Source organism: Eumetopias jubatus, unplaced genomic scaffold (genome assembly GCF_037043125.1).
Source record: "Eumetopias jubatus isolate StellerSeaLion01/CBP00866 unplaced genomic scaffold, mEumJub1_p1.0 scaffold_1, whole genome shotgun sequence".
NCBI lineage: Eukaryota > Metazoa > Chordata > Mammalia > Carnivora > Otariidae > Eumetopias > Eumetopias jubatus.
Window position 1 is genome coordinate 215206965 of NW_028274807.1, and position 24398 is coordinate 215231362.

The 24398-nt window shown below is 57.8% G+C and overlaps 1 protein-coding gene across 8 annotated transcripts in view; it reads left to right on the top strand.

The window, feature by feature from the left end:
* The first annotated feature begins 160 nt into the window (after positions 1-160).
* Positions 161-24398, top strand: part of DPP9 (dipeptidyl peptidase 9) — a 39450-nt gene continuing 15212 nt past the window's right edge. For 4 of the 8 annotated variants that reach the window (XM_028126353.2, XM_028126351.2, XM_028126350.2 and 1 more), the window contains exons 1-12: positions 1288-1337; positions 3451-3541; positions 7405-7658; positions 12646-12758; positions 13939-14112; positions 14195-14363; positions 15066-15179; positions 17866-17994; positions 19112-19173; positions 20671-20771; positions 22042-22219; positions 22389-22551. In XM_028126353.2, the coding sequence (XP_027982154.2) occupies positions 3486-3541; positions 7405-7658; positions 12646-12758; positions 13939-14112; positions 14195-14363; positions 15066-15179; positions 17866-17994; positions 19112-19173; positions 20671-20771; positions 22042-22219; positions 22389-22551 (1513 nt within the window). In that variant the 5' untranslated portion in view covers positions 1288-1337; positions 3451-3485. Of the gene's footprint in view, positions 318-1001; positions 1053-1281; positions 1338-2256; positions 2408-3450; positions 3542-7404; positions 7659-12645; positions 12759-13938; positions 14113-14194; positions 14364-15065; positions 15180-17865; positions 17995-19111; positions 19174-20670; positions 20772-22041; positions 22220-22388; positions 22552-24398 lie in introns of those variants that run through there. The other 4 variants (XM_028126355.2, XM_028126356.2, XM_028126349.2 and 1 more) reach the window with 4 other exon arrangements.

Sequence of the window (24398 nt, forward strand, 5' to 3'; positions counted from 1 at the left end):
GCACCGGAAGATGCCGCCCCAGGGAAATTCCAAGCCTCTGGCTGCCAGAGCCGAACCGGCGGCTTTCCCCCCAAGCGCCGCGGGCCCCTTGGTACCGCCCGGGCGGTGGCCAATCGTAGGCCGCTACCTGGGCCGCTCAACTTCCGGGTCAAAGGGGACGGAGCCGCCGGCTCGCCCGTGTCCGCCGCCGCTGCTGTCCCCCGCGCCCGCCACTTCCGGGGCCGCAGTCCCGGGCAGGGAGCCTCTAGTGTGAGGCCCCTCCGGCCCCGGGACGCCTTGCCCAGCCCGGCCGCCACTCCGCGCCGGCCCCGAGCCCGGTGAGCAGCGCCCGCGCGCCCCGTCCCGCCTCGGCCGCGACCCTGAACCCGCCATTGACCGGCCCCACCTCAGCCCTGACCCTGGACCCGCCATTGACCGGCCTCTCAGGTGCCCTCCGCCCCACCCTCTGCGCACCCCGGCCCTGCCGCGGACCGGACTCCCGGTTCCAACAGCCCCTGGCTCGGTTTCCCCTCAGCCCCGGGCCCTCGTCCGCCCTTCCTTCGCTCCCGCCTCCTGCGGTGGCGGGCCACCTCCCGTCTCCCCGGCCCAGCCTCCCCGCTCGTCCCGTCGCTGCCCACGCCACCTGGCTGTGGTCCCTTCCGGGAGTGGCCGCACCCACGGCGCTCCCCTTCGCCGCAGGCTCTGGAGGTCCCCTCCCGGGCAAACACATGCTCCCTGTATGAGAGCGGAGGCCACCTCCTGGATCTGCTTCCTGCCCCTACCTCCAAACCCCGCCCCAGCGCTTGACCTCTCCTAGCCCTCACCCCCACAGGGACCAGCCCTTCCTCTCAGCCTCCCTCCCCGCCGGGTCCAGCCGCCCACCTTCTTCCCACGCAGCTTTAGACCAGCCTTGACACTTCCCCATCCATGCTGCAGCTGAGCCATCAGAAGTGCCCCGTTCCCTTTCCCTACACCAACCACGGCCGTTCTCCCGCCCCCCACCGCGAGGAAGTCACTTGTCTCAGTGGCAAGAACCAACGTGCTTTCCAGGAGCTGGGACCGAAGCCCTGGAGGTGTGCACTGTGGTGTAGTCCCTGGCTGGTTCCTGAGAGAATTGGGCCACATGGGAGGTCTTTTCTCCCGGCTGCAGCTCGGGGCATGCAGACAGCCCTGGAGGGCTGTGAGGTATCTCTAGAACCTGAATCAGGCTGGACAGTCAGGACTCCCGCGTGGAAGGAGAGCGAGTTGTTAGCCAGTCTCTCCATTAACCTGCTGCATTAATGACATGTTTGTTTTGTCCAGGTCTGTGCCCTACACCGCCTGCAGCTGGAATGGAGGCTTTCTGGACCCTCTAGAAGGTCAGTTGTGCCAGGGTGGGGTGACCCTGATGGCTGGTGTGTGGGCTGGTGGGATTCATTTGCATGCTCCAGGATTCAGAAGTCTGCAGGAAGTGGTTTTCTACAACCCTGAGGTCATTGCCCTCCCTGGGCGGTTGGCTGGGACCCAGGCCAGTGGCTGTGGCTTTGTGTGCCCTAGCTGGAGACTTTTATTTCCATCCAGCATTGCCCTCCAGCAGCCCCAGTAAGAACCCCCTGGAAGATTGTGGAGGGGAACGCTGACTGTAGCCGGATCTGGCAGAGGTGTGGCTGCATCCCCCCTTCACCTAACACAGTGCCTGGCGCTCAGTCAGCATTTGGTGGGGATCCTGGCTCTAAAAGGAGCTTTGGTCTAATTCTCCCTGTGGCGGGATTTTCAATGACTTGTTTAGTTGACAGTATTAGCTGTCATGTAGGTTCTGCCACATGCAGGATTTTACTTGAGCACTTAATTCTGACAGCAGCCCTTGATATAGGTACTGTCTTAAGTAGCTGGGGAAACTAAGGCACAATTTAACCGAGAGGTTAAACTTAACCTAATTTAACTTAACTGAGAGGTTAAGTGTTTCTCAAGGTCACAGAGACCGGAAGTTGTAGAGCTGGGCTTTGAACCCATATCTCTCTGACAACGGCGACCCCTCTTTTCACCACAGGACTGAGAGTGAGACCAGTGCTGCTTATGGTGACATTTGGCTTCATCTCTCCCCTACAATCTCAGTCCTAGGGCCACGCGCTGCTTTCTTCTTCTTGAAACACCTGGGCAGCTGCCCACCAGGGGCCTGGTTCCTCCTCAAGAAGGGGTTTGGTTGCTGACCAAACCAGGGCTCCCTTTGACTTTAGACAGCACTCACGGGAGGATTGGGACTCGTTAATTTGACCAGAAATGCTTCATGTGTGGCAGGCATGTCTCTGGGCTCTGGAAGTACAGAAGGAACAGAACAGATGTAGGCCTGCCCCCCTGGAGCTGACATCCCAGTGAAGAGTGCTCGCTCACCCGGAGCTGGGGTGCTCAGCCTCAGCTCCCAGATCATTCTTTGCGGTGGGGAGTGGAGGTGAGCATCCTGTGCACTGTGGGATGCTTAGCAGCTCCCTCCCTGGTCTGCAAGCCAGTACCGTACCTCTCAGTCGTGACAGCCAGAAATGGCTCCTGGGAGCAGAATTGGCCCTCGTTGAGACCCACTGGTTTAGGGGAATCAGTTGACCCCCAATAGACTCTGTATTCCATAATCATTTGACCTACTGAGGTCCTAGGATGTTGCACCATTTAAATATGTGACCTAAGTGGGAGAGAGAGAGGAGGTGACTCACAGATGCTGGGGTTATACCATCTGACCCATCAGAGATTTATTCTAGTGCCTAGTGACGGCCTAAGGATCTTCCTCAGTTTTTCCCCCAAATAAAGAATGCAGAGTTTCTCCTCCTCGGCACCCTCAATGCCAGGAGCACCTGCAGTTGAGACAACCACAGATGTCCCCAGACATTGCCGGGGTGGGAGGGCAGAGTCATCCCCCTTGAGAACCACTATCCCAGACTCAGTGCTTTACAGAAGGACCAGGTGTTGTGTGGGGGTGACAGAGCAGTGACTTTGGATTGGGTGCCAGGAAAGCCCTCTGAAGAGGTGAGACTAGGGTGGAGTAGGAGAGGGGGCGGGTCACACAGAAAGCAGGGGAGGGCGTCCTAGGCAGCAGGACTGGCGAGAGCAAAGGCTCTGAGGTGAGAAAGAGTCAGTGTCTGCAGGGGAGAGTAAGGCCAGCGTGGCTGGAGATCATGGTCAAGGGCAAGGGGAGAAGGTGAGGTCAGGAAGGCCATCAGAGAGTGGCCATAGCGGGGAACTAGGGATTATTCTGTTTCTGGTGAGCACCAAGGATGGCGTCCTTGGCATCATTTGAAACTGTTCTCTTCTCGGGGACTTCTCGCCTTGGGAGGACTGCACCTCAAAAAAGATGCTGGTTTCTGGCAAATGCCAGGCACCCTCTCAAATTTCTGGGCAGGGCCTCATCGGAACGCCGTTGGCATTGGGTGTCCCTGGAGGACGGCTGAGCGCGGGCACCCCCAGACTGCTGGGAGGTGCAGCCTGGGTCCTCTCTGCTCACAGGCCCCCCCACCCTCCTGAGGTCAGCCGAGTGGTTAATGCGGAAGGTTAAGAAGCTCCGCCTGGACCACGAGAACACAGAAGGTTGGAGAAGGTAAGGGGTGTGGCCTCGGGAGCCCTGATCTGTGGGGACGGGGCAGAGGTTCCCCAATTGCTGATGATGTCATAGGTCTGGGAAGATACCTGCCACCACCTGCCACCCACTACCTTTCTGCGTTTCCCCAAGACTCTGGCTATTTTGTATGACGGGGCTGTGTGGGCTAGTGCAGGCTTTCTCAGCCTGGTCGCTACTGACATGGGGCCAAGTCATTCTCTGTGGGGGCCCTCCTGGGCTCTGTAGGGGGTTGAGTGGCACCCCGGCCCCCAACCCCTCAATGTTAGCAGCACCCCAGACATTGCCCGGTGCCCCCTCGGGCAGGATGAACCCCAGCTGAGAACCACTGGCCTGGTGGTGAGGATGTGGGTTTTGGGTCCAACAGACGTGGGCTCCCCTGTGCTTCCTTGTGGGGGTGGTGTTGGGTAGGTCATTTGACCTGAGCCTACTTTCCAGCCTTCCAGATGCGGCTGACCCCTGAGTCCAGCGGTTAAGGTTGCAGTGAAACGTAATCATAATTATACACATGAGGCCTGGGCACTCAGTGAATCCCATGTCTGGGGCCTTGCATGAGATGAAGACCATAGCAAGTCCTCCGCTGAGCAGACCTGCCTCACTGTCAGTTTCTACCCCTCCTGGGTTCATTTGCTTTTAGCAAGTATAAGCCATCAGGCAGGAAGGGAATTCAGGAGGTTCTGGAAGACAGGTGTGATGCTGAGCACAGTGAATCATTGCCCAGACTCAGGCTCCATTTTCGGTGGGTAGACACGTTAGGAGGTCAGTGATGGAGACCCGAGTCCCCCTTCTCAAGTGCATCGGGTCCCTGGTGGGCACAGGCTGGGCTGCATGCTGAGTCTGTGTAAGGCTGGTTGTGACTGCGGAAGGCCGACGTGGTGCCAGGGGCAGCCCTTGTAGGGCGGAGGACGGCCTGCTGTTTCCGGGGAACCCCCACCTGTGGGGACTCAGCGTGTGTCCCCAGGGCTACTCACGCATTTCCTCCCTGGAGCTTGGTAGGCCCCCGCCCCTCACCTCCTTAGCGCCTGCCTTCCTTCCTGCCTCATCACTCTGCGGTTGGCCAAACACTCCGAGACGTGCAGCCAGCACTAAGAATCTGCAGTTCCTTCTTGCTTTCTGTCTGCTTTCCTCATCACAGGCCCTGCTTGGGTCTCTGGTGGATGGCCCGGCCGGGGCAGAGGGTTGGTGGGGGGGCTGCGTGGGCAGCGGTCCTGGCTCTTGGAGCACCGGCGTGCAGATCACAGAACTCGCCTGGGGCCTTGACCGTGACTGCACCGGAGCTCCTGGGCTGTGTGCTGGTGGCCTCATGGTCTGCGAGGGGTCCTGCTGACTGGCAGAAGGAAACTGGAGGTGGACCTGGCCTACGTGGCTTGGAATCCACTTTCATTTCCCCAGCTGTGTAAACTGTTGAGTGGAGAGGCCCAGCACAGCTGGCAGAGGATGGGAAGGGCGGCATTTACGTAACCTCTTTCTCATCCCCCGCCTCCTCTAAGGTCTCTCTCCGCTTCTGGGGAGGAGAGAGGTGAGTGGAGGACCAGGGCGTAGCACCAAGCCTTGGCCTGCCCGGGAGCTCAGGCCACCTGGCCTCATCTAGAAGATTCCTAGAAGTTTTTCCCGATGTTTCATTTCATTTCTCATCTCCTGGACCATATTTTTGCTCCTTGGGCTCTCTGCAGGGATCGGAGGCAAGATCTTTTTTATTGTTCTTTGCTTTGGAAATTAACCACGTGATTTTGTGAGTGCTTCTGCCAGGCTCTTAGCTTATGGGGTCCCCTTTGGGACCCCTGGAGGTCGTGATCTGTTTTTCTGCTGTGAGCAAGGCTTGAATTGTGGCAGCAGTTTCGGGGGGGTGGGGGGGGGGTCTGGGCCTGTTAGAGGAGTCCCCTGGCCTGGTTTTCTGGGCTTGTTGCCAGTAGTGCTCGGGACCATGTGGGTTCTGGAGCACTCAGCGCGTCCTGGCCACGGCCCCGGCCCCTGCCTAGCATTGCCTATTCCCTGCACCGCCCTGAGGTAAACCACAGCTCTGCCGCGGGCCAGGATGCACTGCGTGTGACCCTCGGGCTGTCTCCTGTCTTGTCTGGCTCGGCTTATTTGACCCTAGGGCCCTGAATGCTCTGTTGGCCTGTGATCTGCCTCTTCAAAGCCACCGTAGGAAGTACTGGACTGAGTGTTCTTTTTGTGGCTGGGGGGCAAGAAGCCCTGGCTTGCTGTGCTCCCCCCACCTCCCCCCCCAGCCCTGGCTGGGTCACGTAGGACTGAGCAAGGGAGGCATTTCTGCCTCTCGTCTGATCCAGGGTCGTGTTGGAAAGGGGACTCTGAAAATCGGCCCACAGAGGCCGTGCTCAGAAGTGTTTCTCTCCCGTTGCCTCTCAAAGCAGCCTGCAGGTGTCTTTCTCCTGTGATGGAGACTCTGGGCCGGTGGGGGGGGGGGGGCGGGGGGCAGACTCTCTTACTGGCAGGGGGCAAGGCCTTCTGGGAATTGGAGGGCACCTGTGTGAAGGGCAGGCACAGCTCTGCCTGCTGCTTCTCTAAAGCCCTTGGCCTGTGCTGTTCCCCCTGGGTCTAGCAGTAGCAACTCCCACTTCCAACCAGTGAACCCCAAACTCCTCCTGCAAAGCAAAGCTGCTAATCCCGGAGCAAAGCCGCTAATCCCGGAGCACGAGGAGTCCCAGCATCCAGCAAGGCCTTAGTCCATTCGATGCCCACGGAGGAAAGGGAGGCTGCCCTGCTCACTTTGGCTGGCCTCACTAGAGACCCCAGCTCTTCCAGAACCAGGTCACTGTGGCTGTGTTTAGATTTCCCTAAGACAAATATTTGCCTGGCCAGTCCAGTCCGGTCAAGAAATGTGCTCAACAGCAAGGGTGGGAGAAGGGAGGGCGCCTTGGCCACAGCTGCTCGGGGAAGTAGAGGAGAGAGGAGAGGGGCTGTCTTGAGGGGCATCCATCCCCTCATCTGGGGTTCTCACATTGCCTGCATATAGCTGCCTGTTTCTCTGAGCCCCTCTGATGAGGCACGAGAGTTTGCCATGCCAGACCCTCAGCTAGCTGGATGGCACGGGTGACGGGCTTTACTGGTTCTTTATGCTCAGTTCTTTGCACGTGAGTGAGTGTCTCCCAGCGGGCTTAATGCAAGATAATCATTCCACGGCCCTCTGTGGAATGCCTGCTGGGAGCCAGGGACCTCATGAGGTTTTGGAGACACTGCTGTGAAGGGGATAGGAGATCAACAACCAACCATTGTGACAAATGCTGTGAGGGCAGGGGCAAGGGCGGGGGCGTGTAGAAGACTATTGGAGAGACGGGCTTTGGTATAGATGGTCATCGAAGGTTTCTGAGGACCCGACAGATACTTACACTGAGATCTGATATGAAGTTAGCCAAGCAAAGAGAGGGGAAAAGTTTCAGGCAGAAGAAGCACATGCAAAGGCCCTGGGGTAGAAAGGAGTCTGGCCTGTTTGGGGAGTGGAGAGAAGGCCATTTTGGCTGGAGGACTGATAAAGCGGGGTTGAGGTTCGAGAGGCTGGCAGGGGTCAGAGGACAGAGAGCCTTGAAGGCTGTGACAAGGACTGGTTTTTACCCCAGGGGCTGTGGGAAACCAAGAAAGAGCTTTAAGCAATGGGAACAGATTTGCAATGGATGGGTCTGTTGCGATCAGAGGTGGCAGCGGCTTGGATCCAGAACTGTTTGTGGTTGTTGGAAAGAGAATAATTTGGGACATATTTAGGGGGACTGGGAAGATGGCACGGGGTTGGGGCTTGTCAGGGGGGTCGGGAGTGTCTGACAAGGGGGCAACTTGTAAGTGGAACTTGGGTATCATCGTCTTCCCACCGTGTCCCCTCCTGCTCATAGCTTCTCGCTGAATTCTGAGGGGACAGAGAGGATGGCCACCGGGGCACCGGTGTCTGACCGGGGTGACGCGGTCGAGATGGAGGACCCGGCATCCCGCTTCCAGGTGCAGAAACACTCGTGGGATGGGCTCCGGAACATCATCCACGGCAGCCGCAAGAACTCGGGCCTGATTGTCAACAAGGCTCCACACGACTTCCAGTTCGTGCAGAAGACGGACGAGTCGAGCCCCCACTCCCACCGCCTCTACTACCTAGGTAAGCCCTCCAGCTGCCCTCAGACCCCACAGACCCCCTTGACCGTGGCAGGGTTTCTGGGACACTGTTACTAAGTTCTCTTGTCTCCAAAGGCCAGCTGGTCCTATTAGAAGGTCCAAAAAGATGGGCCCGGCCCTGGGCAAAATGTCCCACGAGGCCACGCCACCCACGGTGACATCTGTTTAGGGCTGGCACAAGGTGCCCACGGGGTCAGGTGTGCAGGTGAGCGGAACAGAGGGTGGTCCACTGCTGCAGCAGTGCTGTGATTGGGCCTTGAATGTGGCTCTGAGCCCCTGAGGTTGTCTCCAGTCCCGGGTGGCTGGACCTGCCCCCCTGAGTCATTTCCCAGCCACCTGGGCCGTGCCAGTGAATGACTCCTAGCAGTGGGAGTCACCGGCAAACACGCAAGAAGGACCCCGAGGCTCAAAGGAAGGTGCCACGATTGCGTACCGTGTGTGCTGTGAGCTACAACAGAGGGTGGTTGGCCATGGGCTTGCCATCCCCGCCTTAAATACCCGGATAAGCACGTGAATTGCTAGTGACTTCCTTCTTGGGCATGTGCCCTGTCAGCAGCACTTTGTATACCACCTGCAATCGTTGGCAGGTGTATGTTCCCCACTGGCCAGGTGAGAGCTTCATGGCACCGGTGAGGCCTCATGCAGGCCTTGCTCCCAGTAGGTGGACAGCGAATATCTATGGAGCAAGTGAACGTTGCCTTGCTTCGCCTGAAGGTCTGCCAGGGCCCGCAGGAACCGTGCTGAGCACGTTCCTTTGGAAGCAGCACGACACACGACTGGTGACCAGGGGCAGGTTTGCAGCCTTGGCTCTCCACTTGACATCGAGGGCCCGACCGGCCTCTGTGGACCCACAGCTCCGGGGACAATGCCAGCACCGGCCGGGCCCTCTGTCAGGGTTGGGGTGAGGGGTGGTGACGGGTGGTAACACCCGTGAATGCGGGTTGTCCTCTGCACAGGGCTGACCCCAGCCGAGGGTGCCGGCAGTGACTGCCGTGGGTGCCGCATGGCTCTCCCCTTCCCGGAGTTGACACAGCCTGTCTTCGTAGAGAGGCACGTGGAGGCCACAAGGTGGTCTGGTGGGCACGGAGTTAGAAGAGGAGGGGTCTACATCAGGGCTCAGTGAGCGGTGGCCGTCTCCTTTGTACATGCAGTTTCACTGGCGCCCAGCCACTCCCGTTCATTTCCTCACCATCGTACCATCTAGGGCTGCTTCCGGGCGCCGTGGCACCAGAGGCCATATGGCCCCCAAAGCAAAAATATGCACGTTCTGGGAGAGGGTTTGCTGACTCTGGCCGGGGGGGAGGGGGGCTTCACGTGTCATTCACCTGAGGGGGCATGGCTCCCGGGGTCACACGCGGCCAGGACTCGTGGGCTGTGGTGGCTGCTGCTTCTGTCTTCCCCACGATCCTGGGACCCCCCCCCAGCACAGTTTTCCACCCCTCACCAACTCAAGCTCAGGCTGGCGTCCCGGGCAGGGTACTTGGAAGAGTTTCCTGGGGCTCCTGCTGTCACAAATCATCACCGACTTCGGTGGCTTAAAACAACAGAAATGTAGCCTCTCACAGTTCTGGAGGCCTGGAGTCCAAAATCCATGTCTCTGGGCCAAAGTCAAGGTGTCAGCAAGGCCACACCGTGCTCCCTGCAGAGGCTCTAGGGGAGAATTGGTTCCTTGCCTCTTCTGAGTTCCGGAGGCTCCCAGTGCTCCTTGGCTTGTGGCTTATTGCTGCCGTCTTGGCCGCCGGGTGTCTGAAAACTCTCCCACCTCCCTTATAGGGACACGTGATTCCATTAGGCCCACCGGGGTAATCCAGGCTACTCTCCCCAGCTCCAGATCCTGAACTTCATCCCATCTGCAAAGTCCCTCTTGCTGCAGAAGGTATCATAGTCACAAGCTCTGAGATTAGGACCTGAGCATTTGGGGGCCGTTGTTTAGCCAACCACAGAGCTGCTGAAAGGGACAGAAACCCTCTGAGCTAGTTCGAGCTACCAGGGGCACCTTATAGGAAGGGCACAGAGTTGTGTCAGGGAGTCCCCCGACCCCGGGCCTCACGTCATGGCCCTGAGAACCAGGAGCTGCGTGGGGCCCGGGTGTCTGCTCGGCACGTGCTCCTCTCCGTACATTCCCCCCCCACTGCCCCCCTGCCTCCCGCTGCCACACTCCCAGGGTTGCCCATCTCGGGTTCTGGCCACCAGCAGAAATGGACGAGCTATCTCCAAACTTCTGGGAGAGGGAACCAGACAGGTTCAGTGTAGATCAGATGTCTGTCTGCAGCCTGTGCACGTGTCTGGGGTTGGGGTGAGTGGGTCCCTGCGGGCTGCAGGACTCCTACCACAGTGGGTAGGGGGCAGCTCTAGACAAGGGCTGTGGACTTGGCAGAGACCCCAGAACCTTCCTAGGACATCTCAGAGCCATCCTGCCTCTTTTGGGGTGACATTGCTCACGCTTGAGCTGATCCTTCCGTGTCCCTCAGTACCTTCAGGGTACCCTTGGCCTCCACCTCACGTCTGAGTTCTTGGGGCCAGCCTCCCTGAAGCCCCCGTGTATCTACGGTGGTCGTTACGCTGGCACAGCCCCCAGGGGAATGCTAGCAGCCAGCAGGTGTTTATGGTTGGAACAGGAAGGGCCTCCACGGGCCAGGCCCAGCATGCAGCCTGCCCCCACTGCTTCCGCTGGGAGCCCCTGCCTTCTCGGTGCGCACCAGGCTTGCCACTTTGTGCATGTGGAGCCAATCACCCCAGGCTCAGGGAAGGCTCTTTCAGATGTGCATGATGAAGTCCAGTGCAAAGGGCAGGTGAACAGCGAAGGACTTCCGTTGCCAGGAAGGTGGGACGGTGGCAGCTCCCCTGCTCCACGGGGTCAGCTGGTCCCCCTGCAAATGGGTGTCTCGTGTAGGACAGAAGACTGTGGGACAACTCGGGGAGTCCCTGAGAAGGAAGAGAGACCTCTTGTGTCCTTGTTACCTAGAGGAGAGCCTGGGCCCAGCGGGAGTCATGTGTCCATCAGGCTGGCTGCCGAGGCCACAGCGCGCGGTGACGGAAATGGTGCTTGTGCAGACCTGGGCCACCTGCCACCCTGGTGGATGTTGGGGGCTGGGGTGGAGCTAGGCAGGGAAGGCAACAGAAGTCAGACCCTAGGCCTGGACACCCAGTGTCACCGTGACAACACAGGGAATGTGCTGGCTTGTGCCATTTGGTGGCATCGCTTATTAAGCCGCTGGGCAGAGGAGGTGGCTCCAATGTCCTTGGCAAGGCCGCACTGTTGACTTCCTGTTTGGAAAGCTCTGGCTCTCCCCAAGAGCCCCGAGGACAGGGGCCGTCCAGAGCTCCAGCTGCTGGGTTGCAGGCTGCCGGCTGCTGCCTCCCAGCCCTGCACGCTGCTCCATGACCATTCTCTTTCACGAGGTCTAATTCCCAGCGCCTGAAGCTCGCTACTCAGTGGCTTCTCGTACCATCACCACTATCTAATTCCAGAACATTCCATCAGCCCCGAAAGAAACTCGAGGCCCATTAGGCATTGCTCCCCTCCCCGCGCCCCCGGCTCCTGGCAATCATGAGTCCACATCCTGTCTCCCTGGAGTTGCCTGTTCTGGACAGTGCACGCAGATGGGATCATGCACCGCATGATTCTTGTCCCCAGTAGTCATGTGACCTCAAGAAGGAAGGATGCCCCGTGGGCGGGCTGCGCGGGTAGCGTCACGCGCCTGTGCCTCTAGCTGGGGATGAGGGAGTGAGACTGCACAGCATCCAGGGTCCCTCGATGTGGGATCGTGAGCGTTGCCCACCCGCACATCTATGTGACCTCTGCGTTTTCCCTAAATCAGTTTCCAAAGGAAATCTTATTGACCTCATGTTTTCCCTCAAATACATTCTTTTACTAATTATACTTCACATGCCAGTTGTATCATAAGTGGAAACACCATGTGAGTTGCCTTGTGGAGAAGCTGCCTGTCGAGCTAACTGTAAAGGGAGCAGACATTAGCTGTCAGGCTCTAGCCCTGGAGGTGCCAAGCTTGGGGCCCCCCCATATCCCCCTCGTAAGCGCGAGAGCGTGGGGGAGGCGTGCCTGAAGAGAGGCCGGCATCACATGGAGTCTTCCTCCTGGAGAAACTCAGGACTGAGGGGGCTTGGGCTTCCTGCAGTCCGTTGTTCGCCCGTGAACCACAGCCCTGCCGTCATCTGTTGAGTCAAAGATACTACCAGTGGGGAAATAGACGTCTTTTTATTTGCCACTAAGAATATGATAGCACCTTTGACAATAAGACACACCTGAGAGAGGGAAGAACGTGAGACACGGTGACTTACTGCCAAAATAGGCCCACATCTCTCCGAGTGACACATCCCAGGCACCGTGTGACGGGCATTCTGTTTCCGGCTGCTGCATTCACACAGAATCCTCGCTAGGCCGCTCTTGTCCTCCTAGACGAGGTTAGGTTAGGTCAGTTGGTGATGTCTGGGGACATTTGTGTTTGTCACCACTGAGGTGACATCGAGTGCAAGGGGGCTGGAGGGGCCAATTAACCTCCCCCCCTGAGAGCGCCCCAGCCCCACGTCCGTAGTGCTGAGGGGAGAGTGCTGATCAGATGCATGTTTCCCAGCTCCCTCACGTACGTTTGCTCTTACTCTAACCGTGTGTTAGTTCTTGGCCCCAGCAAAAGCCTCTAACAGACCAGAGCCTATCGCCTGTTGAGGGACAGGTTTCCCTGGCCCCCCTTTTGTGCTCTTGCGTGCTACTCCTTCAGTCACTTTGGACAAGGTACTCGTGCAGACGTCTCAGAGGTGGAAGACCCCATTACTGTTGCTAACGTACTTGCACCCAGGGTCGGAGCGTCTGTGGGGAGGGGTGTGCCGCCAGAACACACTGGGAGGAGGAGGTTGAAGGAGAACCAGCTGGGGCCCCAGGGTCCTGGTCCAAGACCCTCTCCCTATCCTGAGCAAGGCCCCCATTCTGGTTTTTCTCTCTTGTCCCCAAGGGATGCCCTATGGCAGCCGCGAGAACTCCCTCCTCTACTCGGAGATTCCCAGGAAGGTCCGGAAGGAGGCCCTGCTGCTCCTGTCCTGGAAGCAGATGCTGGATCACTTCCAGGTGAGCCGCACGGTGCAGGGCTCCGGCAGGAGCCGCCGTGGGCCTCACCCATGGGCAAGGGAGGCCCCACACATTTCCGTAGGCCCTCAGCCCCCAAGCAGCCCCAGCCTGGCAGCTCGTGCAGAGCCTGTGGAGAGGCGTGTGGGCCTCCCTCCCCTCCTCCCCACTCTCCTCAAGCCCCAGAGTGTGCGCTCTGATAAGAACTCTTATCAGAAGCATCTCTTTCCTTTCCTTGCCTCACCGAAGACTTGGAACCAATCCCGCTGAGGCCCTTTGATGGGGACTGGGCTAATAATTAACATCATTCACAGTCAGCTCCCCTCCCCTCTGGAGAAGAGGGCTGGGGAGGGGCGAGGCTGCCCTGGCGTCCACTGAGGTTGACTTCTTTCTGGTTGTAAAAGCAGTGTGACAGCACGGGGTGGGGGCGCATTCTGGATTTCTCTGCGCTGATAGGACAGCTCTCACTTCTGCCGTCCCCGGTAGGCCCCAGGCCGACCAAGCATGGGGTTCGTTGTGCTTCGGGTTCTGCTTTTCAAAAATGCGTTTCTGGCTGTTAACATTCCTTGCATCTCCACGTCTTATTCAGAATTCTCCTTAGGGATGCTGTGTGGTGTCCACGGTAGTCTACCTGCTTAAACCCCCCCAGGGTTAGGTGTGTGGGTGGTCAGGTGGTCCTGAATTTGCCCCGTTAACCCTATGCAGAGAGCGGGAATGGGTGCCGGTGGGTGGTTTCACCGAAAGTTCTGGCTGGACGGGATGGTGATCCAGGCAGGAGGGATTGGCGCTGGGGACCAGGAGACAGCACCCCTTGGGTGGCCCTCCATGCCGGTGGGTAGGGGAGAGCTCTGTCTGTCTTGAAGAGGCTCTGTGGACAAACGTGGGTCGAGAAAGCCCAGAGATGGGCCAGGAGAGGAGAAAGTCTCCATTGAGCCCAGAACCAGTCAGCCTGCCCCGTTACCCCAAGCCTGCTGAGGACCATCACAGCCTCCAGGCTCGGGCCCGCTCTGGCCCCCTGGGAGCTGCCCTGAACAGCTCCGCTTGGCAGAAAGTTCTCTCTGGCCTGGACCGCAGGCAGATCAGCAGATGCCTCTCAGGAATGCTCAGACCAGAGGATCCACGGCCACGGTGCTGGGGTCCCTGGATGCACTGCTGACGTGGCACCGTCCCTATGTGTCCTCAGGCCACTCCCCACCATGGCGTCTACTCTCGGGAGGAGGAGCTCCTTCGGGAGCGGAAGCGCTTGGGGGTCTTCGGCATCACCTCCTACGACTTCCACAGTGAGAGCGGCCTCTTCCTCTTCCAGGCCAGCAATAGCCTTTTCCACTGTCGGGACGGGGGCAAGAATGGCTTCATGGTGAGCCCTGGTCACTGGCCGCGGGTGGGGTCGGGGGCTGGGCAGCCTCCTGTCCCCCTGAGCCAGGCCTCTGTGTCTCCAGGTGTCTCCCATGAAGCCCCTGGAAATCAAGACCCAGTGCACCGGGCCCCGGATGGACCCCAAGATCTGCCCTGCCGACCCCGCCTTCTTCTCCTTCATCAACAGCAATGACCTGTGGGTGGCCAACATCGAGACAGGCGAGGAGCGGCGGCTGACCTTCTGCCACAGAGGTGAGGCCGGTGGGAGGGGGGCGCGCTTCTGACCCCCGGGGGGATGGGGACCTGCAGCACTCGTGTGGATGGTTATCGTGGCCACCGGCACCACTCCTGGAGAGGCCCCCATTCCCGCTCCATTACTCCCAGGCCCCAAGCAGCTTCCTGGATCCTCCCATGTGGTCCTACCATGGCCCAGCTGCCTGGCTTTTGGCCTCCTCTACAGGAGTCGGCCACGGTGGCCTGTCTCCCCTACCAGACAACTTGTTCTGCCTCTCTGCTCTCGCGGGCCCTCCACCTCTGCCCTCCTGTTTGACTCCGCCCGGTCAGGCTCAGACCTCACGTGCTCCCTGGGTTTTCCCTCACCCCCTGCTCCTCAGAAGTGACTTCATTCTCTGGCATATGTGTGTGGAGCTCTGCACTGGCCATGGTCTCCAGTCACCTGGCCATACCACCCCACAGCCCCAGCACCCTCTAAACTGAAGCTGCTCAGCCCAGGCAGCTTGGACGCTGGCCGTGTCCAGAGACATTGTTGGCTGTCATGCTGGTTGAGGATGCTTCTGGCATCAAGTGGGCGGGGGGGTGCGTGGTGGCAGGTGCGGGGGTGCACCTGACACCCTCACTCGTAGGATGCTCCGGCCTCGAATGTCTGCAGTGCTTGGGGGCAAAGGCCTGTTCTGCACTGTGTTCCTCACCCCATCTGTCTCCCTTCCCATCCAGGTTCACCCAGTGTCCTCGATGACCCCAGGTCTGCAGGCGTGGCCACCTTCGTCATCCAGGAAGAGTTCGACCGCTTCACTGGCTACTGGTGGTGCCCCGCGGCCTCCTGGGAGGGTAGGCACCTTTGCATTTGTAAAAGCGCTTCCCCAAGTGTCCCTTTTATTACCAGAGCCACAGTCTGCTTGCTTTTCTGCTCTTTACTCTTTTCACCTAAAACAAACCTCAGCCACCTTTTTATCAGTGTTAGTGTCCCAAGCCATTCAGGCTTCTGTGACAGGGCCCCACAGCCCCGAGTGGCTGATCACCTTGGGCTAGGATTTGACATTTTGAATTTGGGGGGCAGGAAACTTCAGTGCATTGCAGTCCACACACAGGGAACTTGGATGAGAGTAACTGTCCCTGGGGACCACAGTTGGTTTAAATTAGTTCTTGGTTGTTTCCAGATTTTGGTTTTGTTTTTGCTTTGTGTCGTAAACAATGCCACAACGAACATCTTTGTATATATATCCTGACTTTCTGGGAGGTTCTCAGTGGTTCTTAACCAGGGACAGTTCTGTCCCCAGGAGACGCTGGGTGACATCTGGGGACATTTGTCATTGTCACGACTGGGGGCTACATGTATCGAGTGGAGAGGAGCCGGGGCTGCTGCTCAGCATCCTGGAGTGGCCAGGTTGGTCCTGCCCACAGGGAATGGTCTAGCCCCAAACAGTCCCCAGTGCCAAGGATCACAAATCCTGCCATTGAGAAAGTTCTAGTGTAAGAGAGTTGAGCTGAAGCTGCATATAGCTTCAGTCTCGATGGGTTTTGCCAGCAGCTTATGGAGGAAGCCAGATCGCAGGTCCTTTTGTATCTCTTTCTCTGCCCACGTACTGTGGGGCTGCTATTCAGTCAAGCCAGATCTGTCTTCTAAGGGTGGAGGACCTGTTACTGGCCTATGTGCTGCTCATTGATTTCTTCATGGCCTTGGAGCCTCGGGGAGCTTCAGTGGGGCGTACGGCCGTGTCAGAGCCCTGTCTGCTGCGCACTGCTGCCTTGAGTTTGGCTCACCTCGTTCTTAACTTGACTGAAAGGGAAGACTTTACGGTCCTAACCATCAGTAGAAGCGAGACACTAAATCCGGTGCTGGAACGCAGCCAGCGCCACACAAACTGAAGTCGGTTCCCACGAGAAGGAGGGGTCGCTAGCATCAGAGCGGCCCCTGAGGCGTGCGGATGCTGCTGGGAGCCGGGCGGGCTTGCCGCTAATGGTGCTGGGCGCTGTGCCCTGTCCTTCTGCCTGGCTCCGGAGGCTTCAGTGTGCTGCCTGCGCCCCTGTGGCCCATGCCTCTGGAAAGAGGGCCCTGGGTCAGGTCATTCAGCCCGTGGCTCCCTGTGGGCCTGAAGCGTGGGACCACTTTATCCTGGTCAATAGAACGAGGTCATTGGCCAAGAGCAGGATGTCTCTCCCTCGGCGCTCTGGGCATCAGGGTCTGATCCTTCTCTGCTGGGGGCCATCCAGGGCACTGTGGGCTGGTGAGCAGCGTCCCTGACCTCTACTTGAGGTGTTACTCAAGTTCTGACAACCACATGGGGTGGCCCCTGGTTGAGCTCCACTGGCCTAGATGGTCTCACAGGTCCTTTCTCTGCTATGCTGGTGTGGTTCAGAAAGCCCTTTGAGGAAGCCCCCCGAATGCTACAGCCATCAGCCCCGCAGTGTGGCCCTCTCCCAGACCCCACAGCCACGTTTGCCTCCTGTGCTGTCTTACATGGAGGAGCAGCGCTTTTCTTAGGCCGCGGCAGCCCAGGAGTGTCAGAGGTGGAGGCCCAGGAACCCTCCCTGTGGAGCGGACGAACACAGAAGTCCTAGGCACTGGTTTTGAGCAGCCAGTCCCGAACCGCGGGGCCTCAGGCCAGCCCCTTAGGCCCTCCAGTGCTCTGCTGGGTGGGGCCGGGCCGCTGGTTCTGCAGGCATCCCTGGTCCATCCGTGGGGCGTCATAGGTGAGGGTACAGGAAACTGCAGAGACAGGGATTCTTTTCAGCAGCCTTGGAAGGAATGGCCATGGGCTCCCTCCCCATGATGTCAGCCCCGCCAGCCCCGCATTCCAGTCTAAAGTGTCACCACCCGGTGATTCATGCACTTTTCATAATGGTTTTTATCCTCAGCCTTCTTGAGCCATGTCCCAAGTCTTCCTGTGTGTGGGCCGCCAGAACAAAGCCCCACAGATGGGGTGACTCAACAGCAGGCATTTTCCGTCCCCGTTCTGGAGGCAGGGAGTCTGAGGTCGGTGTCAGCAGGGCCGGTTCCTCCCAAGGCCGCTCTCCTTGGCGGGCACACGGCTGTCTTCTGCTCGCGTCCTCACGTGGTCGTCCCCCTGCGTATTTGTGTCTTCATCTCTTGTTATAAGGTCACCAGTCACATTGGATCAGGGCCACTCTAATGACCTCATCTTAACTTGGTTGTCTCTCTAAAGCCCTCTCCCCAACTCCAGCCCCATTCTGAGGTTCTGGGGGCTCCCAACGCAGGAATTCAGTGAGGATGTAGTTCAGCCCGTAACACCCTGTAGGGCCACCTCCCATGCCATTCTGTGCTGGGACCAGCTCAGTTCTCATTCCCATTGCCAGGGTAAGGAAACGGGCCCTAGGATGAGATGTGACAGGGTTATGGTCTAGTAAGCAGTGGAGCTGGGGTTCTAGCCCTAAGGCTCATGCTCTCGTCTGGGCCATGTCGTGGTAGAGCTGAGTGCCCCAAGTGTGCAGGCGAAGGGTGGGGTGGCAGCAGGGATGCACAGCACCCCCAGCAGCTTCCCCTGCCCCTTCCCAGGTTCAGAAGGCTACAAGACACTACGGATCCTGTACGAGGAAGTTGATGAATCCGAGGTGGAAATCATCCATGTGCCCTCTCCCGCACTAGAAGAAAGGAAGACAGACTCCTATCGATACCCCAGGACAGGTAAGGGCACAGGGCAGCGGTCTGGGCCTCACAGAAGAGGCATGTCCCAATCAGGATTCCCCACAGGACCCAGAGAAGCAGGCTGGGCTCAAGAACAATAGCAAGACCGGGGCCACGATGGATGGTACCCACTCTCTGCCTTGGGGCACAGGAAATGGTGGGGGACGGGCAGGGGTGGGGGGTGCAGGCCCTATCCAAGGGCATGTCAGACACTTGTCATGTTGTGAAAATACAGATTCAAGTTTGCCCCATTTCTCAAGAGGCCAGAAATCCAAATTTCTTCAGGAAACAGCCTACTTCTTAAACATTCTTTGAATTACTTAAAAATACTTAGTGATTTGCACACAGTACACATGCGGGTCACATTCAGCTTGTTTTTGACCTCCTTGGAAGCATGTGGTAAGCACCTATTATGTCTGCACCTGATAGAGCTTTCCAGGGACGTCTCCAGGCCCTGGTGTAAGTGGGAAATGTCTGCTTTCCCCCCGCCCCTCTCCCCCCATGGGACCAGCGGGAGAGCTGACACTCAGATGCTACCCGCCCAGGTGCTAGAGCCATGCAGGCCAGAGTTGGGATTGGTCACAGAAATAGCTGGAGCCTTGACCCCAACCCACCTCTTGAAAGTGCCATTTGGTCATCCCAACCAATCAGCCACCTGCCTCCCGACAGCTCAGGACCAGGCTGAGTCATGTGGCCACCTTTCTGCATCATTGATGGTTCTATTGTGGATGTGTCCCGTTTTTGCCACCAACTTGTTTCAAGCTCTCCGAGGCAAGGAGGCATGTTCCTTAATGTTTGTGTCCCTCCTCGACCCGCCTTCCCCCCCCCCGGCACAGGGTCATGTTCTTAAATGGTAAAGAGGGTTGTCACAGCACTGCCGGGAACAAGGTCCAGGTCCAAAGTCAGAAAGGCCTGCCTGAGGGACTTTGTGCCTGGACCAGAGGGGTGACAGCGTACCCACGGAGAGACCTTTGGACACCCGGTCCCTTCCTCCCCCTCCCTCCCACACTGGCTTTGTCACCTTGCTGGGGCATTGCCCCATACCTCCATCCCAGACACCTGCTCTGATCCCTCATGGGCGACACCTGCTGGATTCACCTCCTTCTCATTTCTGCAGGCAGCAAGAATCCCAAGATCGCCTTGAAGCTGGCCGAGTTTCAGACTGATAGTCAGGGCAAGGTGAGAATGGCCAGGGTGCCCAGGAGAAGCTTCTGGATGGAGGAGAGGAGGGGTTGGGGGAGGTGCAGGAGACAGGTGGACAGTTGGGCAGCATCAGCAGGCCACTTGCCCCCTTTCCAAGGGCACGTGCTCTCCTTGGCCAACTGAACCCGAAAAGGCACTGTCATCCCTCAGCCTCCATCTCAAAACTGAGCGGTGAGCCCAGCCTTCCCTGCCTCCGCATGAGGAGGCGATGCTGGTGAGCACCTTTGAGCAGAAGGTCCCATAAGGGTTTCCAGAACAGAGAGCCCCATTGGGTAGTCGTCCAGGGGATTCGACCTCTGACCTGGCCATTCCCCCTCCCCAGCATTTGAGCAGATCCTCACATATAACTTCATTGGAATGGTCAGTGCTCCAGACACTTCTCTGTGTCACCTGGGGTCAGGACAAGTGTCCTCATCACTCAGGGAGCGCTTGCTCAGGACCCCACAGCCAGGAGGGCAAAAGAGGCTATGACCGAGAAAGGTGCTGGGCCTCAAGAAGGGAAACACCCACGCACCAGAGGTTAGAGCACTCAGAAAAGCTGAGGACGCTCTTGAACATTTCTGTCAGAATGACTTTTTGTGTGAGGTTTCAACAAAAAGCATTAGATATCCTTATTTTCAGGATTTGAGGGCTTAGGTCTTGGTGTTGGAATGATGAGGGCCTAACTAAACTCCTCCTCCACTCTTTACCCTAATGTTCTGGCAGATTGTACACACAGCTGACATGAGGTGGCTTTGCTGAGCCCCTCCCAGCTGTTTCAAGTGGTGCCTGGCCCGTCAGACAAGCAGGGTCCTGAGGTGGCCATGGGTGGCGCCAGCTGGGGACCAGGCAGCAGGGGAATGTGGGGGTGGGGGCCATGCTGAGGCCCTGCCTGCCTTTCTCCCGTCGGCCCTCTGGAGGCCATGCCACCCTGAGCCCCCCAGGAAGCTGCAGCGACCACAAGTCGTGTTGCCCAGGGCCACCCGGCTCTGCAGTGACAGTCCAGACCAGAGCCCTCGGGTTCCAGCCCACAAGCTGTCGTAACCAAGTACCACGTCCTGGGGGCTTAAACAACAGAAGTGTATCGTCTCCCAGCTCGGGAGGCTGGAAGCGTGATAGGAAGGTGTGGGCAGGGCTGGCTCCTTCCGAGGCCATGAAGGAGAATCTGTTCCTGGCCCCTCTCCTTGCTTTGTAGATGGCTGCCTTCTCCCTGCACTTTGCCACAAGGCATCTCTGCCCCTGTGGCCCTGGAGTCCACGCTTCATAAGGCGACCACCCCTTTTTTTGGATTGGGACCACCCTATTCCAGTACCACCTTAACTGATGACACCGGCAACCACCCTGTTCCCAAATCCGGCCCCATTTGGAGGCACCAGGAGTCAGGACTCCGACATAGGGGTTCGGGGGACACTGTGTCCGCTGCAGAAGCGCCTGTCTCCTCCTGGGCAGCATGTGGTCAGGCCAGAGTGTGACCCGAGTCTGCTTTCCCTTTAGATCGTGGCGACACAAGAGAAGGAGCTGGTGCGGCCCTTCAGCGCGCTCTTCCCCAAGGTGGAGTACATCGCCAGGGCCGGGTGGACCCGGGACGGCAAGTAGTGAGTGTCAGCAGGACACGGAGGGCTCTCCTTGTCACTCCTTGTCACTCACGTGGTAACCCTCCTGCCACGGTGAGGACAAACCTTTCTAAACGGGGCCCCAGTCTGCTGCCCACAGCCAGATCTGGCCTGACGCCTGTTTTCTTTCAGCCCATGAGCCGAGAACAGCTTTCATGCTTCTGAATGATCAGGGGTAAAAAAAAAAAAAAAAATTCTAAAGGGGGAGAGTATTTCATCACACGTGAAAGTGAGCTGAACGCCACGTTCCAGTGTCCATAAATCAGGTTTTATGGGCACATGGTCACACTCTTCGTGTATGGATCGTCTGTAGCGGCTTTCACGCTAGGTCGGCAGGGCCAGCGCAGAGAAACTGTGTGGCCCACAAAGCGGAGCTGTCTACCTGCTGGCTCTTGGCTACACAGAGTTTGCTCTTCCAGCTCCACACGCTCATCCCAGAACCTGGACGGAGGCACCGTGCCTTTGGTGGGTCACAGGCTCCGGCGGACGCGCACGTCCCTGTGGTGTCACTCCCTGGCTTGGTCTCCATGTGGACACCCGGTTTAACCACCTACAGTCCTAACAGGCCTCAAACACGTTGTCCGTTTACAGTTAGAAAAGCTACAGACAGTTTTTTTTCAGTTTTTAAAAGTTCTGTTTCAAAGCAGTTTTGAGGACAGAACATAATGACAAAAGAGCGCCCAAACAGGATTTTTTTTTTTTTTTAAGTAATCTCTACACTAGTGTGGGTCTCACACTCGTGACCCTGAGATGAAGAGTTGCACTCTCCCCGACTGAGCCTGCCGGGCACCCCGCCTCCACCACCAACAGGATTTTTTTTTTTTTTTTTAAGTTGCTCTAGGCTTCCATCCCAAATCCTTAAGGACTCATGTTGTTCAACAGAATAAACAATTTATTTCCCCCAAAGATAAAGAAAGAACATTGTTCGTACAGAGCAAAACAGGAAGTGAAGAATCGTGTATGTGGCAGAAATCGCAAACGTTTTTGAAATGCCGCTCTAAGGTCTAATGACACAAGATGTTTCCAAAATAGTTGGGTTACAGATGTCTGTCACCCCTCTGGGCTCTCCTGACAGCATGTGCTGGCCAGGAAACCTTTGTGTGCTATGGGCTTACTTGGTCAAGTGTAGACAATGTTGGCAAAGGAAGAATGGTTCTGGTCCCACGTAAGTTTGGGAAGAGAGGTGTTGTCACCCAGCTTCCCCCCACTGGGCCCTGAGGCCCTCAGCTTCTCTCTCCTCTTGCTTTCTCAGCGCCTGGGCTATGTTTCTGGATCGGCCGCAGCAGCGGCTCCAGCTCGTCCTGCTACCCCCAGCCCTGTTCATCCCCACTACCGAGAATGAGGAGGAGCGGATGACCTTCGCCAGAGCAGTGCCCAGGAACGTCCAGCCACATGTCGTGTATGAGGAAGTCACCGATGTGTGGATCAACGTAAGAGTGGGGAGCTGCCGGGTGTGCGCCGCCTGGGTACCCAGATCCCCAGCAGAGCGGGGCCAGGGAGGGCGGGAAGCCCCGGGGGGCTGGGTTTGTCCTCCGCTTGAGTCCAGCCAACTGTCGGAGCCCCACCTTCTGACGCCTCTTCTCTCTTCTTCCCGGACAGGTTCATGATATCTTCTATCCGTTCCCCCAGTCAGAGGGAGAGGATGAGCTCTGCTTCATCCGTGCCAACGAGTGCAAGACTGGCTTCTGCCACTTGTACAAAGTCACCGCCATCTTAAAGCCCAGTGGCTACGACTGGAGTGAGCCTCTCAGCCCTGGGGAAGGTGAGCAAAGCCTGACTAACACCACTGCTCACCCAGTCAGCCATCTGTGGTTCAGTGCGTTACTTACTCACCGGCCCCGCCCTGTGACCAGTCCCATGAGGGAGGGGCAGGATCAAGAAAAAGCCAGCCTTTCCCGAACATCCTTCATGGCCTGGCAGGGGTTATTAGAGCCAACTGTTCATTCAGTCAGTGGTATCTATGTATAACGCTTACTATGCGCCAGGCCTGTCTCACCCCAGGGGTTGGCACACCACGGCCACGGATCAAATCTGGCCCACCACCTGTTTTTATAAATAAAGTTTTATTGGCACATGGTCACTCTCATTCATTTATGGAGTGTCTGTGGCTGATTTCATGCCACAATGACAGAGTTGAGTAGTGTGACGGTGGTGTGACATATATCTTGCAAAGCTGAGAATATTGGCTATCTGGTCCTTTATAGAAAAAGTGGCCAACCCCTGCTCTAGGTGCCAGGAGTATAATTATAAAAAGAGAAAGGAAAATCCCTGCTCTTACGGAACTCTCTAGTGGAAGAGATGGACAGTAATACAAAAACAATCGAGAGTAATGTTCATGGTGGCAGATGCAGCAGGATAAGAGGCTAGAGAGTGAGGGGCCTTCTTTCTAGCATGGGAGGTCAGGGATCATCTCTGGATAACGTGTTATGAAGCAGAGATCTGGAACAGGTGGCAGAGGCAGCCCCACAGATTCCAGGTTGAGGGCACAGCTTGTGCAAAGGTCTTGGGGCAGTAGCTGCCTGGTGTGTTGGAAGAGCAGTGAGGAAGCCCTTGTGGCTGGAGCAGAGTGAGTGAGGGGGAGACATGGGGGAGGGGTGGACAGAGGGGATGAGGCAGGTCGTGTGGGGTGTTGGGGCCTCAGGAAGGGCTTGGGCTTTTACCATTGATCTTATATCATTTTAAAGCCATTCCTAGGGTTGCTGTGTGGAGTACAACCTGAGGGGCAAGGAGAGGTGACAGGGATGGGTCATGGCAGTAGGCTGGGCTAACGCAGGTGGATTTGATTCTGGATGAACTTTGACATCCAAGTCACCATGGTGTCCTGGTGGATTGGACGTAGGGTCGGAGAGAGAAAGAGGAAAGGCACAGGTGCATGGAGGGTTTTTGGATGGTCAGTGTGAGAAAGAAAGACTCTGGGAGGGGCAGTTGTAGGAGAGAAACGTCCATTTGGGGTTTGGATGTATTCACATTGCAGTGCCCCTGAGTGGCTGTGCTGTGTGGGCAGGTCTGCGTGCCCAGAGTGCCAGGGAGCAGAACACATCTGCAGTGGGCGTGTGGGTGTCCTCACAGATGGCCTCTCAGCCTCAGGACAGGAGGGAGCAGCACAGGCTGGGTCTGGGCGGGGAAGCAGTGTGGGCTGAGAGCCACCCCAGGGCCCCTCGGGCTCTCCCCGCAACTCTGCGGACCCCGAGCCGGCTTGTCCTCAGTGGGGGCGTCCCGGGCTCTGCGGGGCTGAGCAGTGTGCCCCTGACCCCCACCCACTCAGTGCCAGGAGCACCCGCGATCGTGACAGCCCTAGATGTCCCCAGACATCGCCCAGTGTCCCCCAGGGCCAGATCACCCCAGGGGAGCCTCACAGTTCAGAGGCAGCCCACAAACAAGCCTGAGGCAGTGCTACACAGGGCATGGAGACCGGAGAGCGCAAAGTGTCCAGGGGAGCCAAGCCGGGGGTCAGGAACAGGCGAAGCCACGAGCTGATGGGGGTCAAGTAAGATGGGGACAGAGGAGCGACTGCTGTCTCGGGGTGTTGTCACCGCTGTCACCTGGGGTGTAACGCAGTCAGCATGGGCTGGCTAGGCCATCTCTGAGGTGGGTTTTCTGTGGCTGTCT